The sequence below is a fragment of the Ursus americanus genome, chromosome 2, assembly GCF_024610735.1.
Source record: "Ursus americanus isolate L20-20 chromosome 2, mUrsAme1.1.p, whole genome shotgun sequence".
NCBI lineage: Eukaryota > Metazoa > Chordata > Mammalia > Carnivora > Ursidae > Ursus > Ursus americanus.
In genome coordinates this window covers 76,527,317-76,549,294 of record NC_142128.1, presented here as the reverse complement: position 1 = coordinate 76,549,294, position 21,978 = coordinate 76,527,317, and the positions used below count along the sequence as shown (strand labels likewise).

General features: G+C 48.0%; 1 protein-coding gene across 1 annotated transcript in view; it reads left to right on the top strand.

The window, feature by feature from the left end:
* The window catches only part of KCNH1 (potassium voltage-gated channel subfamily H member 1), a 337,006-nt gene that overhangs the window by 246,235 nt on the left and 68,793 nt on the right, over positions 1–21,978 (top strand). The window contains exon 10 of the mRNA XM_087866022.1: positions 4,489–4,685. Within this exon, the coding sequence (XP_087722148.1) occupies positions 4,489–4,685 (197 nt within the window). The remainder of the gene's footprint in view (positions 1–4,488; positions 4,686–21,978) is intronic.

Here is a 21,978-nt window from a genome sequence, read left to right as displayed (position 1 = left end):
TTACGTTTTGCCAATACAGGGTACCACTGTGCGCGGTCCTTCTAAGAGCACACAATAGGGAATAGTGAAGAGAAGCAGCTGGAGATTTCAGTTTCGTTCTGACCCCTCTGGCCTGCCAAACTCACCCAGAGCCTGTCTTTGAATAAAGAGGGACTTTTCTGAAGGGTTCCAATTGTCAGTTTCAGAGCAGAATTGCTTCCCTGTGACTTTTTAACATTCGGGTAGGCTGTTTGATCCTCCCGGGGACCCAGTTCCAGCACCTCTAGAACTTGCCCCGATCACCCCTCCTAGGCCCTCACTCCCACCTTCCATGCCCCTTCAAGCCTCCTCATGTAGGTGTTCCAGCTTCTGCCTGGGCTTAAATTGAATTATCTACAGGGTCTTGGTTTTTTCCCGTGCTCCTTGCAGAGAGCTGCCCTCCCTCTCCCTGTGCCACCTCAACCCCGTGTCGCAGCTCCCACCTATGTCTTATGAATGTTCTGCAGTCCCACGGCTGTACCCCGTGGGGTTGTTTATGTCCACTGCGACAGTGGAGGTGCGGTAAAGACAGCCACCTTGAAGTGGGGGTGGACAGGGGGAGAAGGATTAATTATCACAGGGATGTTTGCTTGGAGTTTTAATTAGACTGCCATTCCTTACGTCCCCTTTTCGTTCTGTTTTCTCTTCCCCAGCTCAGAACATCCACTCAGAATGTATTTTAGAAACTTGGAATGTTAGGTTTTAACATTCTGCACCCAGTGCCTCAGTATAATAAATAAATCAATAAGCTGGTTGCCTCCAGTAGTTTGATTGCCAAGTGCATTGGGGTAACTGTTGTTCTTCAGTGAGTGATCATTGCTTGCTAGAGAACAAGGGATGAATGTGGGTGTAGGGCTTGTCCTGGCCTCTGATTCGTAACCCTGACCTAGGAAGTCATTATTCCCAAAGCTGTGTGTAACTTACAAGCCGCCTGCCAAATGCTCTGTATCCTCCCCTTTGACAGTTTCCCCAAGTTCTATGTCATAAATACATTTCTCATTTGCCAGAAGAGGCTTGGGTTTGTTTTGAATCTAACAGGCCCTCTGACACCACACTCTTAAATCTCACTAACAGATCATTTATACCCAAAATGCTGCCTTGACAGGAAGAAAGATCGTATGGTTTTCAATTTGAGTTGAAAATCAAATCCAAGTTATAACAACACTGAGACTTCCTGGACTCTATAGATTAATCATGATTATCTTACCGTGAAATACTTTGTGTAGTAGGAACTACTCTCTATTTATTGTTGCTGTCAAAACCTTTGGTTGGAAAACTTTTTCCAGTGGGCATGTTGTCATTTCTAAAGACGCACTTATTAATTTCATGGTGTGTTTAACTATAATATGGTTGTCCTTTATTTTATGCAATAGGCTGAATTTCTACAGATAAATCGTATGTTAAATACATGTGAGGAATTATTATTTTACTTTCTGGGTTCTTTTCTAGTTGGAAAAACTACTCCCAATTTGTTTGAGAAGTATAATGCTCATTCATTAGGTTTTGTTTAAATGCAGGACATTTGACCCTTGAAGAATGTGGGGCGAGGGGCGCTGTTCCTCTGTGCAGTTAAAAATCCACGTATAACTTTTGATTCCCCAAAACTTAACTACTAACAGCTTACTGTTGATGAGAAGCCTTACTGATAACATAAACAATAACTTAACATGTGTTTTGTATGTTATGTGTATTATAGACTATATTCTTACAACAAAGTAAGCCAGAGAAAAGAAAATGTTATTAAGAACATCATAAGGAAGAGAAAATGCATTGCAGTGGTATACTGTATTTATCCAAAAAAATCCACATGTATGTGGACCTGTGCAGCTCAAACCCATGTTGTTCAAGGATCAGCTATAATCTTAATGAGAATCAGGCAAGATTACCCATGGGCTTGCACTTTCAGTGGCTCTAGCTTAGTTTTACTACACTTCATCCCAACAGGAGGCTGCAAGGTTTGTCAATTCTTCACGTTCTCACTGATACTCAGGACACTCAGGAAAATCTGCTCCTGTGAGAAAACCTCGTTGTTCTTTCTTGTCCCATTCTTCCCGGGCAGGAAGTGGGGTCCCAGCTCAGAGCTGGGATCATTTGTGATGTTCTGCTGGAATATAGGGTAACTTCCTAAGTAATTGCTCATGGGCTTTTCAGCCGAGTTCCAGGATTCTGTGTGTTCTGGTTATCTATTTCTGCATAATAAACCTCCCCTAAATGTAATGGTGTAAGAAATTGATGACTGTTTCTCACCATTCTGTGTTTAGCTCAGTTGGTTGGTTCTGACTTGGGCTTTCCACGCGTGGCTGCATGCCAGCGTGGGCCGGGGCTGCGGGCATCCAAAGGCTTGACGGGGCTGGCCGGCTGGCCAGGGTGGCTCATTTGCATGACTGGCAGAGGGCTGGCTGTCAGCTGAGAGCTCAGCCAGACAGCCCAGCAGAGCACTAAGATGTGATCCCTGGTGTGGCTTGTTCTTCTCAAAGCGTGGTAGGTGGATTCTAAGAAGGAGCATCCTAACAATAAGTGTTCCAAGAGACCCAAGCAGAAGCTACAAGGTTTTTTATGACCCGGCCTCAAAAATCCCAGAACATCGTTTCTGCCACACTCCAGAGAAGGGACTAAGGCAGAGTCCAGATTCAGCGGGAAGGAAATTTGGCTTTGTCTCTTGATACCTCTTGACCATCTACCATTCTGTGTGTCAGAAGAGCGTTCCCTAGAAGAGTAAGAGTACCTAAAAATGAAAGGCATGGGAGGCACTGCAGTGAACTGTATGGAAGTTATAGAATGCTTGCTACGTATGAATGAATGGCCAGCCTTGTTGGTTAGAACTCAGTACCAGGGAGCCCACATTGAATGTGGTAGCATCCCACAGAGAGAAGTATTCCCATCGAGTGGCCCCAGCCCTAAAGTAACCCGCTCATAGTGCGGATGATTGAAAAACACCTGGGAAGGGAATTTAACTAGCACAGTTTTAAAGGCATTCTTCCCTAAAAGCTCCCCCATGCGTGCATCTTCATACTGAGTAGTAAAACTATCTTCATAAATCAGAGCTGTACGTTACCTCATAAACACATAGGAAACCGTGGAGTAATGTGTTCGGTACTGTTGATTTGTTGCTCACACTGTGGGGGTGTTTGGAGAAGGCTCTGCCTGTGGAGTACCTTGTATCCTTAGAACGGATTCTTTGGTGTTTGAGAAAAGATCAAGTTCTTTCCAGGTGCTTGGAAGTCTGATCGTCTCCTTGGCCTGAATGAGGAAAACACCTGCCCTGTTAATCATATGGACTTAAGGGTACCTGGGTTCCTGCAGCGTAGCTGGTCTGGACGCATGCGCCGACCGCTCTCCTGAGGGCTATGAGGGTTACTTTCTCCCCTCGTAGCATTGTTTGCTGCCCCTTGCATACTCCTCTCCAGCTCCCTGTGGATTCAAATTTGTGTTTATCTGTGCTGGAAATTTAGAGGCACGATAAACAACATTTCAAGCTATTTATAACTGGAGGCTGTGCCAGGAATGAATTAGGCTTTGCATTAGACATATGTTAAAATGTTGGACTCAGGGAAACGTAAGGAGAATCTCCCTCGATGTGAAGAGCAGATATTTAGAGGAGACTGATAGAAGTTTGACCCAGAATATGGTTATGTGGGATTGGTGTTCTGTTGGCTTATTCCATACACTCTTGAGGAATGCCAGGTATGGAGGCTTGGAGATGCCATGTGTAGGGGACCCATGTTTTTACACTCCCAGGAGGGTCTTTGGCAAGGGTGAGGAACATGGAAGGAGGTAGTGGGGGAGGGTGAGGAATGAGGCACCAGACAAACATAAACTCTAGGGCTGTGGGCAGAGTATGGGAGAGAATGAACTCCACCCCTACGTGCCTTTTTCCACATGGATCGTCCTAAACAGAGGAGCCCTCTCCTGATCTTCAGCTCCCGGTGGAGAGTCCACACCGTCTCCATACTGCTCACCTCTCAGTCAGTCCCACAGATGGAGATCCACAGTTCGCCCTCCCTCCTCCCTTCTCTTTTGGCTGCAGTTACTGGCAGAACTCCAACTCGGCACTGGACACAGTGTGACGTGGAGGGAACTCTCACGTTGGGAGTTACACAATAAGCAAGGACACAGACAAATTATGTGATTATAGATTATGATTGGTGTTTTGAGAATATGGGGGAGTGATAAAGAATAACAGGGGGTTCCCACTTTGGATAGGGTGTTCAGGAGGCAACACCCATGACCCCAACCTCATTGGCTAAACTTTGACATGTATTATATTATATGGTATTTTTAAAGTTTCTTAAATTGCATGCTGTTAAGGTTCAAAATAAAGCCTGTTTTTGTTTTTTTGTTTTTTCCTTTCCTGAGTCCGTGTTGCAGAATGTCAAATGGGCAGCCATTCTGGGAGACAGTGGGAAGTCAACCGGGATGGCCAGACGATGTCTGGTTGACACTTTCTTCACCAGCACTTTCTCTCCCTAGGGAAAGGAGACGTGTTTGGAGATGTGTTCTGGAAGGAAGCCACCCTGGCCCAATCCTGTGCCAACGTGAGGGCCCTGACCTACTGCGACCTGCACGTGATCAAACGGGACGCGCTGCAGAAAGTGCTGGAATTCTACACGGCCTTTTCCCACTCTTTCTCCAGGAACCTCATTCTCACCTACAACTTGAGGAAGAGGGTAAGCTGGCAGTTTCGGCTTCTTTTCCACCGAGCGCCGTCTCTGTGCACTTAGGATAACCACACGGGCCAGGAAAAGTCTTCTCGCAGTTTCTGTAAGGGAAGCAGTCGTTTCTATAGAGGTTCTGAGCGTGGCTTGCTCTTCAGAGCTTTTACTATGAAATAAGGGCAAGAGGAATGTTGCTAGATTAAAAGATGGATTCATTTTGCTGCAGAAGGAGTTTATTTGTGATGTGTCCGTGTGTTTTCCCCAGCAATAGCTAGACATTCTAGCATTTTGAAAAGATGAGTAAAAAAATGAGGTCATTAGTCAGTGAAATGGCTGAGGGGGGCTACTTAATTACAGTAAACTGAATTCTTCCCAGTGACTAGGACTTACTAAATGGTGTGAGGCCATTAGTCAGCTGGTCATAATTTTTAAAAGCTAAGAAGATGAGTCAGTTGGGTCCAGAAAATCAGAAAGGTATGGAATGTGATCGCCTAGAGAATATCTTATAGACACCGGCCAATTTAATGGGTTGAGAAATGATGAGCAGTTTTAAGAACCAGAGAAGATTTCTTGTCTGAAATTGTTTCCTTCATGCTCAAATCATCAGGATTGCTCTGGCTGTCTCCGTGAGGGTTAAAGTAGTCACTCGTCTTGCACTCTTCAGGTTTCTCATGACTGATTTCTTGCACGTCGTCTGTCTCTTTTACAAGGTAGCTCTGACCTATAGAAACCATCTGGAAGGATTGTCATAGGAATCTTTCCAAAAATGACCTCATAATATTTCCTCCAACACTGTTCTTCTCATGGTCCTCGTCTCTGTGGACAGTGTATCACCCTGGGGTTCCAAGTGAGAAATGCTAGCATCATGGTTGATGTTTCTCCCCCTCCCCCATGGTGACTTTACTTCCATCCTTGGGGCTCACTCCGAGCTCGTGGGACACAGAGCCCTGATCCAGACCTTCCCCGCGTCCTGTCCCACACAGTAGGCTCCTGCCTCACACAGTAGGCTCCTGCCTTGTGTCAGTCCACAGGGGGATACTTCCTCCTTTGGCCAATTATGTAACCTTAAAAACTAATTGGATCATGTCACTTCCTTTGTAAAGACTTTTTGCCCCACCCCCCCCAAGTTTAGGATAATGTCTGTACACTTCAGGATGGCTTATGTGGCTTTTCACATCTGGCCGTGACGTAATCCCCCAGCCCCAACCTCAGCCACTCTACCCATGCCCCCACCCCACCCCTACCACTCCCAGCATGAGAGCTCTGCACAGCTCTGCAAGCCACACACTTTCAGAGCCCTGGACCTCTGTGCTCACTCTCTCTCGCTCTCTCTCGCTGGGCTTCCTCAGCCTGGCATTCTTTTTTCTCCTGCTGTGTGTGACAAACGCCTGTTAACCCTTAAGAGGGCCGAAATGTTATTTGTTCATTCATCAAACCCAGTACGCACCAGCTGAATGAGACTTGACATACAAAGCTGAATCACATGCAGGGCCCTATCTCCTGCAGGCTGAAGTCTAACAGAGAAGAGCAGCCCAGGAAGGAGAGTGCAGTACGTGATGCTAAGTACGATGAGGGTGATTTGTTCCAGACGGTGTGGGAGCGGGAAGGAGGAGGGCAGCTAAAGGGGGGGTGGGAAGCGGGCAGGGGGCAGCGGGCAGGGGGAAGTTGGGCAGCGGGCAGGGGGAAGCACTTGAGCTGGGTCTTACAGGATTGAGCCTGCCAAACAAAGAGAGGGGGCGGGTGTTTCATTGGGAGGGGCAGTTCGAGCCAAGGCACAGAGGAAGGAAATAGCCTTTTGTCTTTCACGGTGCCTTGTACCAGGTTCCAAACGCCTATCATTGGGTTGCCCCAACAATATGCTCCCACCTATTTTATTTTATTTAGAGAGAGAGAGAGCACACAAGTGGGGGGAGGAGCAGAGGGAGAGAATCTTAAGTAGGCTCCACACTTGGTGCGTGCAGGGCTCGATCTCACGACCCTGAGATCATGACCTGAGCTGAAATCAAGAGTCAGAGGCTCGACCAACCGAGGCACCCAGGAGCCCCTGCTTCCACCTATTTTTAAATCCCTTAATTGTATCATTGTGTGTGAGTTCCTGCTCAGAGACCTGGGAGGGCAAGGCCTCTATACCTTGATATCCCCAGTGCCTAACCCAGTACGGAGTATAATAAACATTTGGGGATGCCAAGGAGAAAGAGATGGGATCTCTGGGCCTCAGTTTCCACATTGTGAAATATGAGGTTGTGGCTGGACCATTTTTATGGGTCTGTGATTTGAAAGCTGGTCATTCAAATTCTAGTGGGGACTGGGCAGTGGCGGAGAAGCGTGCATTCACGGTTCTTCCTTGTTTATTTGGGAGCATGGAGTGCTTTCTGGTCGTCCTTTTAGCCACGTGGATTCTTCTAAAGTCTATTTTTTTAAATTTTTTTCCTTCTTTTTATGAAAGCAAGTTGATTATAATCAGCTTTCAGTGTTGCTGATAATATAGATTGAAAAAAAGTGCAGTTTGGGTTATTTGGAGTAGTAATCATTTTGGAATAATTGTGGATCAAATAAATCTGTCTTAAAAAAAACAAGGACAACAACAAAAAACAACAGCGCCTCAGTGGTCAGATTGTTTTTGTAAGTACAGAGTGATTGACAACTCGTAGAAAGGAAGCCTCCGGGGCAGCATTTTTGAAGGGCTGGTGTGGTGGAGGATTGGGCACGGTCTGTGTAGCCACTGGTGTAGAGGAAGCATCTAAGCTGTGGAAGGTACGAGAAAGAACTTGGGAAAGATCAGAGGTGTCCAAGGAGGCAGCACCGAGTGGTCCTTAAGGTATTTAGACACTCCCTAGGTACCCCTCCGACATGTTGTGGAGGGGACTGAGGCACCCAATGGAAAGTCAAATCAGTTGACCTTCAAATGTCCTTCCAATTGCACGTGCCTAGGAGTCTGGTATGGATCCAAGACAATTTTAGTGAGATCCTTTATAGGAAGAGGTAGCCATTCTTTTTCTTGGAAAAAAGAGGCTTGTCATTTTGGTGTTGCCATTGTAATCTCTCATTGTGTCCTTCTGAGAATTAATTCATAGTTACATAGGGCATAGAAGACAAGAACATTACATGCATGAATTATTCTCGTAGCTATTTTTTTTCTGGCAAAGTGAAGTGGCTGTTTCTATCTTGGCAAAATCGAGTGTTATTTGCAAAGATTCCTGAGAACATAGTGCCTTTGACACCTGCTTAGGGAGTTGTATCGTTCTGTAGACGTCCTCTAGTGCACAGCAAAAACTTGGAGCTGGAAGGTGTGACTGTGGCCATCCGGTCTCTCCTCCACTTTTTACCACCTTCATTTCCCAAATAGGACCTTTCAGAGAAAGGTCACAGAGCTGGGTCAGTAATGAAAGAATTGGAGCCGGAAATGACTCACTGCACAGGCCTCTTGCTGGTTCTCCCAGCTTCATGGCCTCCCCTGGCCTCTGCATTCCTACCATCACCCCCAAATCCGTGTGTGTGAGCACCACCCTGCTCTTGGCACTGCTCTTGGGACCCAACGCAAGAAGGGACCTGTCACCTTCCTCAGTTTCCTCCAGAGACACCTGAAGTCCTAGGCAAGAGTGAAAGAGGCAGGACCCGGAAGCCAATCCAGCATTTTCCTTGCCTGTGGGCACTAAGCCAGATGAGACCTGGGTCTGTGTCCTGCCTGTTCCACTCAGTCCTTCTGCAAGTTGCAAATGCTGCCTCATCTGTAAAATGAGGGTGATGAGAAGTTCTGCCTTGAAGCGTGATTGTGAAGATGAAATGAGATTGTGCTGGCAACGCTCTCGCACACAGGGTCTCACACGTGGTATGCGCTCGATTCCGTCGTGGCTTGTTATCATTTTGTTTTACCCACTTGACGCCCTACGCCGCTCTACTCTCTACTACCGTGTGCCTTTTGGAAAATAAAAAGAAGGCTGTTCTGCCTTTGCTTATAGAGGGTACTCGCTCGCAGAATGTTCTGTGGGGCAGATGTTGTCTCCGTACGTCGCGCAGCAGAGGAACCAGCTTCTGTGGAATGCTGATACGGTGCTGGCCCCAGCGTCTCTGGCTCCCGCCGGTAGAGAGGTCAGCACTCACTATTTTCGCTAGTTTCATTCATGGAGGGGGAAACCAGGCCGTTCTGATATCTTAGGTCAGTCACCAGGGAGTCAGGGTTTTGCCAAAAGGAAAGCACAGCACGCTTGTTTCTTCTAAGGGACGGGGCACGTAGTTGTCCATGAAAAGTAAGGGAACGTGGAGCTTTCCTCCTCCCAGACCCTCGGCATTCTAGCGCGCAGGGCCCTCTGGGCATCTTCCTCCAGGCCCTCGGTGCTCTTTTCTGTGCACTCACAGCTTCGCACGATACTACTAGCAACACTGTCATCAGCTCCCGTTACTGCGCAAGCGGCAGCCTCCAGCACCAAGCTGCGTGTGTGTTGGGTCGGCTTATTCAATCCTGAGACGGCCTCATGGCATTATAGTATCAGTCCCATCTCTCAGAGCGATCAGCTAGGACCCTGTGGAGGAGAGAATCATTTCTCCAAGGTCACCCAGCCAAGAAGTGGCAGGTTCCAAACCCAGCACGTGCTCCCGATGCTAAACAGCGTTGCGTTGTCCAGGAAAGCCTGACTCTCAGCGTCTCCCGTGTTGGCGTTCTTTGGCTTCTGCCTTCTCCCAGTTCAGTGACTTTTCGGAGCTGGCACAGATTATCTCCAAAGTATCTTCACTATCTCCCAGCACACTCAGAAACGTGTGCAGTAAAAAGGAAGGAAGAATGGAAGGGAGGAAGAGAGGAAGGAAAGGAGGGAGGGAGGAGAGAAGGAACTAATTTGTACAGTGAATCATAGTAACATCCCAGTTTGGGGGACATGAGAAGGCTCATGTCTGTCCCTCAGAGTGATGACCCTACCGTGGCCAGATGTGCGAGAGAGGCCCAGCGCACTTCCCTCTGGTTAGGCAGTAGGCTCACCTGGCCATGACATTACTAACTTACTACACAGAGCACCAGGTTTGGGGAGAGGGGCCTGGCTTTGAATCCTGGTTTTGACTACTGACTAGCTGTCTTGGGAAAGTTACTGAACTAGTCTAAGCTCATCTGTAAAAAGGTCTAATAAAAGTCCCCTTTTTTTTTTTTTCATTTTCTATAGGTCAACTTTATTTTTGACTCTTAGTCACTGAGTGGTGGACAAAATCAATCCAATCACTTCTTTTCCCTGATAATATTCTTATTTATTTATTTATTTATTTATTTATTTATTTATTTATTTTAATTTTAATGTTTTTTGATTATATTATGTTAATTGTATGTTGATTTATTTATTTATTTATTTATTTATTTTTTAATTTTAATTTTAATGTTTTTTGATTATATTATGTTAGTCACCATACAGTACATCCCTGGTTTCTGATGTAAAGTTTATTTATTTATTTATTTATTTATTTATTTATTTATTATTTATTTATTTTTTAATTTTAATTTTAATGTTTTTTGATTATGTTAGTATGTTTATTTATTTATTTATTTATTTATTTTTTAATTTTAATTTTAATGTTTTTTGATTATATTATGTTAGACACCATACAGTACATCCCTGGTTTCTGATGTAAAGTTCGATGATTCATTAGTTGCGTATAACACCCAGTGCACCATGCAATACGCACCTCCTTACAAAAGTCCCTTCTTATTGAGGAGATCAGATGCATGAAAACGCAGAAAGTGACATAGCACCTGTAGGAACCGCTCAATACCCGTTCCACCCTTCTCTCCACAGCCCACTCTCTCCGTCCACCTTCAGCCTTAGAAGCTCTGAGCTCATGCTTTGCTCGCCTTTGTTTATAACCAAACCCTTTCTTAAGGGCTCTACTGTCCCTTCACCCTGGGGTGAGGATTCGCCTCCCAGCAGGTGCTAGCTGGGAGATTGGGTCCTCCTGTTCATCAGTAGGACAGTAGAGAAAATATATCACAATTAAATGATGTATTGTAGACAAGTAATTAGGTAATTAACAGCAGTCAGTGCACGGGATAATTGGCATGTGGGTAATTGGTGGGGTGGTTCTCCTTCTCTGTGTGTGGGGCTTTATTTTTAAAGCCAATGTTGTTGTGGTTTTGAGTATGTTATGCGTAGCTTGTGCTTATGGTAATTTGTTCCAGGATGGATTTTTCTTAGCTTGAGAAGGCCCCAACCTAGTGAGTTTGGGAGGGAGCTGAGACTATAGTTACTGGTGGTTTCAAAGCAGGGGCCTACTAATGCCTATTTTCTACAGCCGAGGTTGCCATAGTGAACCGTCTTGAATACTGTACATGCATTTCTAGCCACCCCCCTCCTCAGTAACCAAAGGGCATTTTCTTCTGAAGAGGAGAAGTTGAAAGCATTGGAGGCTTGGAAAAAGAGCTCTGTTCTGGAAAGCCTCTCAGTTTTCTTTCTGCACAAATTCTTTTGGAAGGTGAAAAGATGGAAAGAAAGATCCCAAGGCCAGGTGCTTGGCAATGTATCCCCTTCCCCACTGAATCATCACAGCCTAAGGTTTAAAAATGATCTCTATATAGTGCATATATTTTTTTTCATCCTTCCATACTGAGGGCTTATATGGAATTAAAATCACCTATTACACTGTCAAATTATAAAGATAATAAAATCAGGTATTGGAATTAGGGGTGGGGGAAGGGGACAGACGATGTGAGTGATAAGGCCATAATTCTTTCAGGACAACAGCATAAAAATCAAAGCCAAGGCCCTTTTCCCTCAAGAGGGTCAGGGGCTGATGTTAGGGACCTGTGTAGACGTCCATGGATCCTTAGGGATCCTCCCTAATACCCCCCAAACATATAGCCGAACCCCATCATGATCCCTGGGGGGTGGGAGACAATGAAAGCACTCCATGCTCTGTTACGAATCAGCTTGAACCGCAGGTGGCTAGAGTATATGTGGACATTCCTAAGGAAGCAGTAAAGTTCTGGAGTGAGTGTGGGCTTTGAAGCTAGATCTCTGCATCTGGGCTCAGCCACGTGCTTGCTGGGGGTGAGGGCACAGGGGGAGATTGAATAAGTACAGCCGTCCTTCTTCTGTGGATTCATACTGTTTACTCCGAACGTAGCTATGGGAAGGGTGATCGTGGGCCGGGCACAGTGTCTTACACACAAGCAGGTGCACAGTTGAGTTGCTTTCCTTCCACTATCCATAGGAATTGGCGGTAGCAGAGCGAAGAAGGCGAGGAGGAGCCCTAATAGTGCGGCTCATAGAATAAGCACATGGAGGCAACAGAGAGTGGTGGTTACAAATGTGGACTCTGGAGTCAGAGTTCTTGGGTTCAAATCTTGGTTCTCCTTCGTGACCATGGGCCAGTTATCTAAACTCCCTGGGCCCCAATTCATTCATTTATGAAATAGGAATAGTAGTAGCACCTTAGAAGGGTACTTTGTCGAAACAAAGTCTCCTTGTATGTGGTGTTCTCATTATTGTTATTGATGAGCTCCGCTTTTCTGGAAATGAGGAGAGCCCATCAGCTGTTGTAAGTTTTAAAACTTGGGGCTGAAATTTAATACCTAGAAATCTCCCAGACAGGTGATTCCAAGATCTGTGCCTGGGCCTCTCAGGGAGCACCAAACGAACAGGTTTGGGAAAGAATGGCTCTGTTGGGCTCGTCACAGATCCTGCTTTCCTCCTAAGGCAGAATGGATAGAGGGAATGGTACAGCCCAACGCGGAGGAGGTGCTGGGGAAGGGCAGCTGTCATTTCTCTTACCCCTTGCCAACCTTGACGGACTATTACATAGTGTGCTAATGAGTCCCAGATCACAGGTTCAGTCCCCGGTGGGTCTCAGATGTTGAGTCCAGCATTTTACACATTTATTTGCCCCCTGACCATTTTTTGGAATCACACCAGCAAGTTTCTATTATCTACTGTAGTATACCTGTTGACACCTACCAGAGCTGGTGTTTTACAGAACATCTCGAGGAAACAGGGACCAGATGTTCTTCAATGTCTCTTCTGGCTTCAATGGTCAGTGACCTGTAGAACGGACAGGTCATGTCTGTGAAGCATCAAGAAGCCAAAGATAACTCTAGCAGCGGGAATCCTGTTCACTCTGACCTCAGTGACACCCCGCGCGGACACTGCTGGCAGAGTCTCTGCTTTCTCAGCATCCTTCTGAACTCAGTTTTCCCCTCGCTGCCCTGCATTCATGTCTCGTGAGCAGTGGCCTTAGGTTACCAGCGAGCAGTTTGTCCCATTCTGGCAAACCCACGTGTTCCTGAAAGGCTGCTCATGGATGTGTTCTGTCTGGTTCCACCAGTCCCGTGTTGGCCCAGTCACATTTCAGGTTCCTACCCCATCTGCCCTGTGTCTGTGCTTCCTTGTTTAAGTGCTCCTTCCACTCTTAAAAATGTGCTCTTTGGCTCTGAACAAGTTCTTATGAATTTTGCCAGTGAGTCATGGAGGTTTTTATTCTAGCCTGAGCTTTTAATAAGTGCAGAGTTAGGATTGCAACCCAGGCGAACTTTCATAATAATAACTACGTTCTAAGATGTTAGATTAATGGAAGCAAATGTTAGTTCAGCCCCTTCAGCGGGTCTTTGAACACCTGCTTCAGGAGCTCACGCACAAAATCTATCCAAGCCCAGATGTCCATACGGATGGTTTCTGGTGTAATGTGTGTCATGGGCCCGCCTGATTTTGGTGCTTCTCATTGCAAACTCTGTTGGTTGCAATGTACTTGTTACTAGTGTCACTTCATGGTCTTGTCCTGCCTGTATTTAACTTAGGCTTCTGGGGTGAAGCTCTGAATCCACAATGGGGCCCTGTCCATATAGCGTCTCTTTAATCTCTCTAGTGTAGGCGAGGCCCCTATCTTTTTTTTTTTTTTAAGATTTTATTTATTTATTTGACAGAGACAGCCAGTGAGAGAGGGAACACAAGTAGGGGGAGTGGAAGAGGAAGAAGCAGGCTCCCAGCAGAAGAGCCTGATACGGGGCTCGATCCCAGGGATCCAGGATCACACCCTGAGCCGAAGGCAGACGCTTAATGACTGCGCCACCCAGGCACCCCGAGGCCCCCTATCTTTTGATCCAATAAGTACCAGTCACTTTCTCTTCGTAGCTCTCATCATACTTCCAATGAACTGTTCACTGTAGGTCTTTTTTTGCAGTCTAGAGGCTTCGTAAGGGCTGGGCCTTGTCCGCCTGATTCACCTCTCTTTCCTGATCAGCTTTCTTAGAGCTTGGTACAAAGTATGTCTTCAATAATTGAATGAATGAGCAAGTGGGCCAACCAACCATCCATCCAGCCAAAAATGAGCATACAAGTATGGCAGCCTCCTTCTTGTTATTGCTGTAGGTTTTTAAAGGCTTGACTACAAGGTGAAGAACCTCTCCTTCTGTCTGTCTCTGAAACTTTGCCCCTATAGCCCCCCTCATCCCTCTCCCCTTTTCTCTCTCCCAGGCTCTGAGTATAGAGGTCTTTCAGCCTTTGTAGGTACTACTGATGCCAGCATAAGATAATAATAATCACCCCAATTTATTGAGTATCTCCCAGGACCAGCATCTGCTAAAGCCTTTATATGCATCATTGTTTCATTAAGATGCTGAGGAAACTAAGGCTCAGTTAGCTGAAATAATTTGCCCCGGATCCAATAAGCTAAGTGAAGCTGGAACTGGAGCTCAAGTTTGGCAATCGCCAAGACCAACTCTTGCTTTTGTGCCCCTCCTCTAAGTGGGGACCCCACTTCCCTGAGGCGGGGTTAGCAGCCCTGGTTCTCCAGCCTTCAGTTCCCTGGGAGGAACCTGTCAGCCAAAGGATGGCTTTGGAGGCCAAGGCAGGCCCTGCCCATGTCCTGTGTCGTTCTACTAGAAAGCAGGCCCCTGGCTGCTGGCTAAAAGCATCTGGGCCTCATGGAGGCACCATCGGCTACATGGCTGATGGCTTTTGAATGTTTGCTATTTGTTCAAAGAAAGGAGAGGGGGATGCTGTGGAGTCACATAGTCCAATGATGGAGCGGGAAGAGGCACAGTGACCCTCCTGACAAGTTTCTCTCTGGGTCAGCTGTGTTACCACAGAGGAAGCATAGCCTCGGGATGGTGTGTGACAAAGCTGCAGTTTGTTTCAGTCCATCATGAAAGGCCACAGGGGTGACCTTTAGCTCTCAGTTGGGGGCCACTTGACTGGAGGTGTGCAGCTGGACATGCCCCTGAAAATCAGGTCACGGCCCCTGTGTTGGTCAGAGCTGGGGAGAGGCCTTAACATCTGAGTATGGGTATGGTAGCCATGAGTCTAAGGCCCCTTCTAGTCCAGGAGTAGTCAGCAAAGGCTGTGAGGAGGTGATTTTGAGATGATATTGCTGGGGGGAGGGGGGATTAGCTGACTGGGAGAGAAATACAGTCCCCTGCGGGTACCCGTATGCCTCCTGGTGGACAGGGCACAGATGGGTGGCTAAATGGCTGATAATCAGGAAGGGGTCTTTGCATGGATGGCGGGAGAACAATGGATCTGAATCATTAGGAATGATTAGAATCTGGGGAGAGAGGGGCCCCGGAGGGAAGCCGCTGGCCAGTTTGTCCATCCCCCAGGTTTTGTGCTAGCTCTTTCCCCACCTGGTTTTGAAGACTCCAGAAGGGAACTGTCCCACTTACAGGGTAGGGGCAGCTGCAGCTTCAGGGTTTGACTTTTCTGGAGGTGCCTAGAGACCCCAAGGAGGCGTGGACCAACATGGGTGACATGATGCTTTCAGGGGCCTGGGGGAGCTTGATGCCTCTTCCACCCTCTTCCCACTGCACCTGCTGAGGCCATAGGACCCCGGCCGCCCCTCAAACCTCTCACTTTCCAGGCTTTAAAATCCACCTGACTATCCCCGGGCGGCCTGAAGTAGCAAGAGCCAGCATATTTTCCATGACAGATTTAATTTTTAAAAAGCCCCTTGCTACAGGCAGCCTGCGGAAGATGGTGCCTTATCCCCGGGAGATCAATTTGCAGACAGCTCCTGCATTCATTCTGCTGCATTTCCCAGCGCACTTCTTGCAAATGCTTAAACCAGACATGAAAACAGCTTCTGGTTCACAGGGTAGGAATTTCTAAAAGGCGATCCTTGTTCAGAGGATAGCACCTAAAGTCCTGTCCTCCTCAGGCTGGAGCACATCATACATTTGGCACTTCCGTAGGTGAGGCGTGACAGCGCATCCGAACCCTCTTGGCCTCTGTAACCATCTGGATGAAGAGAGAAGTGAAGCTGGGTCCCAGTGACTAGAAGCAAGGCGAGGATTTCCCCAGGCTTGGGACAAATCCTATAACAGGTGGCAGGTGGTGGGCAGGGTCGGGGTGGTGTGTGTGTGGAAAATGAACAGGGGATACCTGTAAGAATAAGAAATGGCATAAAATACTAAAAATCCTTGGTGATGGGTATTAACTGGGCTTGTTGTGGTCTGCACTTTGCAATATATACAAATACAGAATCCTTGTATCGTTTACCTAAAATGAATAGAATGCGGTATGCCGATGATATTTCAATGAACACAACACTGGGAAGCCTGGCGAAGCAAAGTGTGCCACAGAAGATGGCAGTTAGCGGCACGCCATGTGGGAAACCTTTCCTTCCCTAAAGCCCCTCGCTCAAGCACGTGGAGGAATTCTGCCGTCAGAATTTGATTTAACTTGATTTCGTAAGAGATGATGTAATGATTATATAAGGTACAGGCGGCGTGAAGGGTGCTGCCTTTCTCTGATATCTTACCGATTTGGTTTACACTTGGCCCTCAGGAGGACCCAGGGAAATCTGGGCAAAGCTACTTTCTTTTGCCCTAGGACAGCGAGGAGCTGGGGCAAGACTCGGCTAAGGGAAAGAAAGGGGATTGAGAAGTCAAGGTAAAGGATACCTCTGGCTGGAGGGTTTCGGGAGGATGAGTAGATTTTGCAGATAGTATTTATCGAAGAGAGGAACTTGGCACCTGCTCTGCGCAGCTGAACTTGGCCTGGGGAGGCACATGCCTTTGCTAACCCCAGACTGCGAGCTGGGCTGGAACAGCAACCCAGGGTTGAGCTTGTCTGCCAAATCCAGTTTTCCCGAACCTTCCGCCCCAGGGCCAGTTGAATGTAGCAGCCGCGTGGCTTTGTTTCGCTATTAGGCTGCATGTTGAGGCAGCTAGGAGGCTGCCAGCATTTTCATCCTGGGCTTTCTGCTTAAGCTCTGCTAATTCCACTCTGACATTTCTCTCAGGTTAGAACCTGAGCAGGAATGCTTTGGGCTCAAAGGCTCAAGCCTTGCTCACTGGCGCTGGAGGCAGCTCCTAATTACCTGTGGTCACAAGTGACAAACACTCCTCCGACTCTATAACCAACCATTTCGAGCAGTGTCTCTATTCCCAGTAGTCCCGACGGCCCTGATGGGAGAGCTGCAGCCTGTGCCTGGCGCAGGGCGGCACCTCCTGTGCTTTGAGCTTCCTCCCTCCCCCTCTCCCGCTGCCGGTTACTGCTCCGACGGCTCGAGGGCTCGGGGCTCACACAGGAGGCCAGAGCATGAGTGGTTGTCCCTTTGTCACCGCACGGGCGCTGGCTTCTGTCTCCTTTTGCAGAGCCAGGCTCTGCCTGCCTGTGTGCATGCACGCCCCTTGCACAGCTGTGGCTGGGACTTTGCAGGCTTCTCAGTGGACTGGTCTGTCTGCCCGCAGTGTGTGTGTGTGTGTGTGTGTGTGTGTGTGCACATGTGTGTGTGTTGTGTGCGCGCACGTGTGTGTGTTGTGTGCACACACACGTGCACAGCATTCCCTCCTATCAGTGATTAGTCCTAAAGGAGGCTGGATACTACACCAGCCAGCTGCTGGATCCAGTCCCCCCCAGCGTCCTGTTCCTCTCCCAGTGAGGGTTGTGGGGTCAGCTCCACTTGGCTAGGGAACTAGGTTTTTTTCCTCTGGGTTAGAGGTGAAGATCGGCCTGACATCTGTAAGCTTGATAACCCTGTAAAGTGCCATGTGTAGTTGTAGTGCCATGTGTGTACTTTCTAGAAGGTAAATGCCCCGATCTGGGCCGGAGCCCCAGATCCTTAGTAATGACAGTGGGCTGGGCATAAGGTGGGAAAGGAGAAGAGGAACCGCACCTGTTATATACTCTGAGTGCACGGCCTTGTGCGCCAGGGACCTTGGGTGGCATTTACAGATTATTCATGGCTACAACCCCCCAGTGAGTTTACTGTAGGTTAATTATGATCCTGAGGCTCTGGTTCAGGAGACAAAAGATGCTCGTCCATGTGCACAGTGGGAAGCAGTACTTCCAAGGTCCCAGCCCGGAGCTCGGGAACAAATGTCCAGGGCAGACGCTACTTCCTCCCCTCCGTGAGGCCACGAGCAGCCCCTCAGAGGAGCTGGCCTCTGGGTCTCGTAAGCTATTGGTGGTGTGGAGACTCCAAGTTTCAATCTCTGTTGACTTAGCTTCCACTTTCTTTGCACGTCTTTCCCATTGTCTGCGTGTGTCTGGTAGGGCATGGGTGTCGCAGATTCTCCTCATCAGTCTTGAGCTTGGCAAGGAAAAGAAAACCATGTGCTTGGAAGCTTCTTGGGAATGGCACCGTGGTATCACCCTTCCACCTCCCGACACACCCTCAGCAGGGACATCCCCAAGTGTCTCACTTCCCTGTGGCTGCAGTCACAGACTACCACGCACTGTGTGGCTTAAAACAACGGCAGTTTACTCTCTCACATTTCTGGAGCCTGGAGGTCCGAGGTAAAGATGTCAGCAGGGCCTCATTCCCTCTGAAGGCCCTAGGGCAGAATCCTTCCTCGCTTCTCCCAGCTTCTGGTGGCTCCTGGCACTTGCTGGCTTGTGGAAACGTAACTCCAGTCTCTGCCTCTATGTGCAGATGGCCTCCATCCCTTGCCTCTGTGTGTCAAATCTACCTTTTCTTTCTCTCACAAAGAACCAACCAGTGTGGTTGCATTCAGGGCCTACTCTAATTCCAGAATGATCTCATCTCCAGGTCCCTACCTTAATGACATCTGCAAACACCCTATTTCCCATTAAGGTCACATGTACAGGTACGGGGATTTAGGCCTTGCACCTATGTTTTTGGAAGGGTGCATTTTAACTCATAACACCACCTTTACCTCCCTCTCTTCCCTCTCTTCTTTCTCTTCCTCCTCCTCCTCTGCTCCCCTCTTCTTCTCTCCCTCCTCTTCCTCCTTGAGTCCCTTCCCAGCATAGGAATTTTTTTTTCTCATAAGGAATATTCTTGTATAAGCCCTGCTCCTTCTTCTGGATGGTTCTTGGAATAAGGTCCAAGTATTTGGTCAATCCTAGTTCCTTTCAATCTTAAAGTAAAATATTTTCCTTTGATTTTCTCATGAGTAGTATACTCAGAACCCAGTGGAACTCTGTTTGAAAGAGAGATTGACAAAACATGGAAAGCACCAGGATCTCAGGAAAGAGCTTTGTGTTGGACATTAGAGAGAGCGTCCTGCTGGCAGAGCTTTGTGAGATGTTGGTAAGTAATACCCACTGCAGATGGTCGAGAACAATCTCTGCTTGACCTTCCAGCTCTGATCTCTCATACTCTCATTCTAAAAACCTCTCATGGTCCCTTACAGCCTCAGAATAAAGTCCAGACCCAGGGATCTCATATCAGCATGTACTTCCAGCTGCAGAGTGCATTGCCCCTTCATGCTGGTGTCTGATGCCCAACCACACTGACAGTTCCAGAACATTCCATGTACCTACTTCCATGTATGGCGTCTGGCTTGGAGCATTCCTCACCCTACTTCACCTCCTCCCACAGATCCCAACCCAGCCATCCAAACCCCTACTTAGAGTCTACTTCCTACCAAAGCCGCCCCAGTCTACTCCCAGCGAGAATCTCTCTCTTCTCTAGTTTGTCTTCCCACGGTGTTTTGTTTGGTCCTTTAGAAGAGGTAGAGCTCATGGTTTCCTATATGTTGGGCACATATCTAATGTTTCCTGTGGATTTGGGGTCCTTATTCATGTTTATCCCTTGCATTCCTTCGTGCAGTGCCTGGCACATAGTAGATGATAATTTAAGCTACTAGAATCACGACTCAGTTGCCACTCACCTGCCTTTGCACTTCAAGTCCAGAAGTGGGGATTTCAGCCCCATGTTCTCAGCCAGCCTATCTTTCTCCTCTCTTTCCAGTAGGCACCCTCAAGCCAGGGGGCTGCCCCAGGGGCCCACACCCTCCACGCCAGGGTGACAGGCTATCCCAATTTACCGGAGACCGTCCTGGTTTCAGCATCTAATGCTCTGCATCCTGAGAAACTCATCAGTCCTGGGCAAACTGCTTACCCTGCTCTGCACTTGGCCTCTCCTGGCTCTTGATGAAAATTCCTATGAATTGAATCGTATGTCTGGCTCCACCTTTCTCTGGTCATTTGTCCTACAACCGCCTAACTACTTTCCTCACCTGCTACTGGGCATCTGGCCCTGGCCGGGCACAGCCCTCCCGAGGCTTCCCCCAAAGACAATCTCATAAATGTGACTTCTGAACTTTCCACCAGCTCATGGGCATCCTGGTCTGGTCTCCTTCTCCACACCAGCCCCAATCCTAACTTGATCCATGTAGCTGACCCTCCCTCCACCCTCGTCCTCCTAATTCCCTGGCTTTATCACATCAAAGAGGGCCTGGGAGGATGGGATCCCAGACCAAACCCTCCCTGCTGTAGAGCCACAACTCAAAGATGCCTCCTCCGTGAAGCCCTCCCCAGGAAACTTTTTCCCACCAGCTCATCACCACTCCATCCTTCTTCCTCTGGGGACACCTAAGTGACTGAATGGATCATGACCTCTTGGGGGAAGTACCTGGTGTCCTGGACTAGTTGTTGGGACCCAAGTTTCACCCCAAGTTTGCTGTAAGGTCAAGTTCTTAACTTCAGTTTCATTAATTGTAAAATGAGAACGTTAGGTGAACCCTAGTATTTTTACCAGCCTTACCAAACTTGGGTTCCAAGGGCATCTGCCCCACGGTGCACTCTGGAGAGCCTTGGATACAAACGTCTTAAGCAAGACAGCCATGGAAAGAGGCCTCTGGAATCTCATCTCCTGTTGGCGCATTCCCTTCACCAGGCCGTGCTTGACTTGTAATTCCCATGTTTATCCTTTGATTCCCCCAGGGTAATCCCATCCTGGCCCAGCTGTGACTAGGACACGAAAGCCATCACCTACAGCTTAAGAGATCTTAAAGTACAATTAGACGACTGATTCCTTTGCCATGACTTGGCTTACAGAACTCAAGATTTGGGAGGAGAGGTTCAATTCCTGAGCCTTGTCCCAGGCTCAGTTTCCAGCAGACCCACCATCATGCCTGATTTGTCCCCTCTGTGCCCAGGATGAATGTCGGGATCCACATGTTGCTGCCCTTGGATGTTTTGGGGGGAACTAAGTCTATTGGTAAAACAGACTGGGGGGCCTTCCACTTCAAACTCTCTAATGCGTGCACATCCTTGTGTGTGTGCATGTGCTTCTAACATCCGTGCCCCACTTTCCTTTAGATGTGGCATTTTCTCATATTTTATCTCATCTGATCCTGGCAACAACTTCATGAGGAACGTGACGGTCAGAGAAGTGAAATGTAGGGTATGCAGGAAAACTAGAACTTAAACTCCTCTTGTCCAGCTCCACATTCCACGTCCTTTCCACTAGCCCACTTGCCTGTGTGCACCTGCGGTGAGCTGATGAACAGCTTTGGGTCTCCCTAGACAGGGGCCCTGAGAACATTCCACTGACAGAGGCAGGCAGCCAAGAGAGCTATCTCGTTGTCCCTGGGTTAAGTTCCATAGACTAGTGTCTCTTAATCTTCAGTGTGCACACAAATCGTCTTCAATCTTGTTAAAAGGCGGAATGTAGTTCAGGAGCTCTGGAGAGGAGTCGAAATTGAGCATTTCTAACACGCCCCAGGGTGACGCTGGTGTTGCTGGCTAACGGTGTTTTGAGGCGCGCTTGAGTGCAGGGCTGTCAACAGCTCTGGGTGACACAGGCTGACAGGGACAGGGAATCTCTATCTCTCCAGGCCTGTCCCCAGGAATCCACTGCTCTTCCCCAGTGACCAAGGCCCAAGAATGCTGATCACGGGGTAAGAGAACCTAAACACCCGCCCTCCCCCATCCCCATACAGTCTGTCGGTCGGTACTCAGAAGCAGGGCACGTGGGTTCCTGTGTCTTATACGCGAAGCGCCACCCTGGGACCTGGCCTGTACTCCCCTGCAGCTGTGGCCCCTGGGCAGAGGGGGATCAGCTCTGTCCCAGAGCAGAGCCAAGCGTGTTGTCGCATGACACCTGCCTTACACTATGTTACACCAGATGGATGGGCTTTCATGCCTGG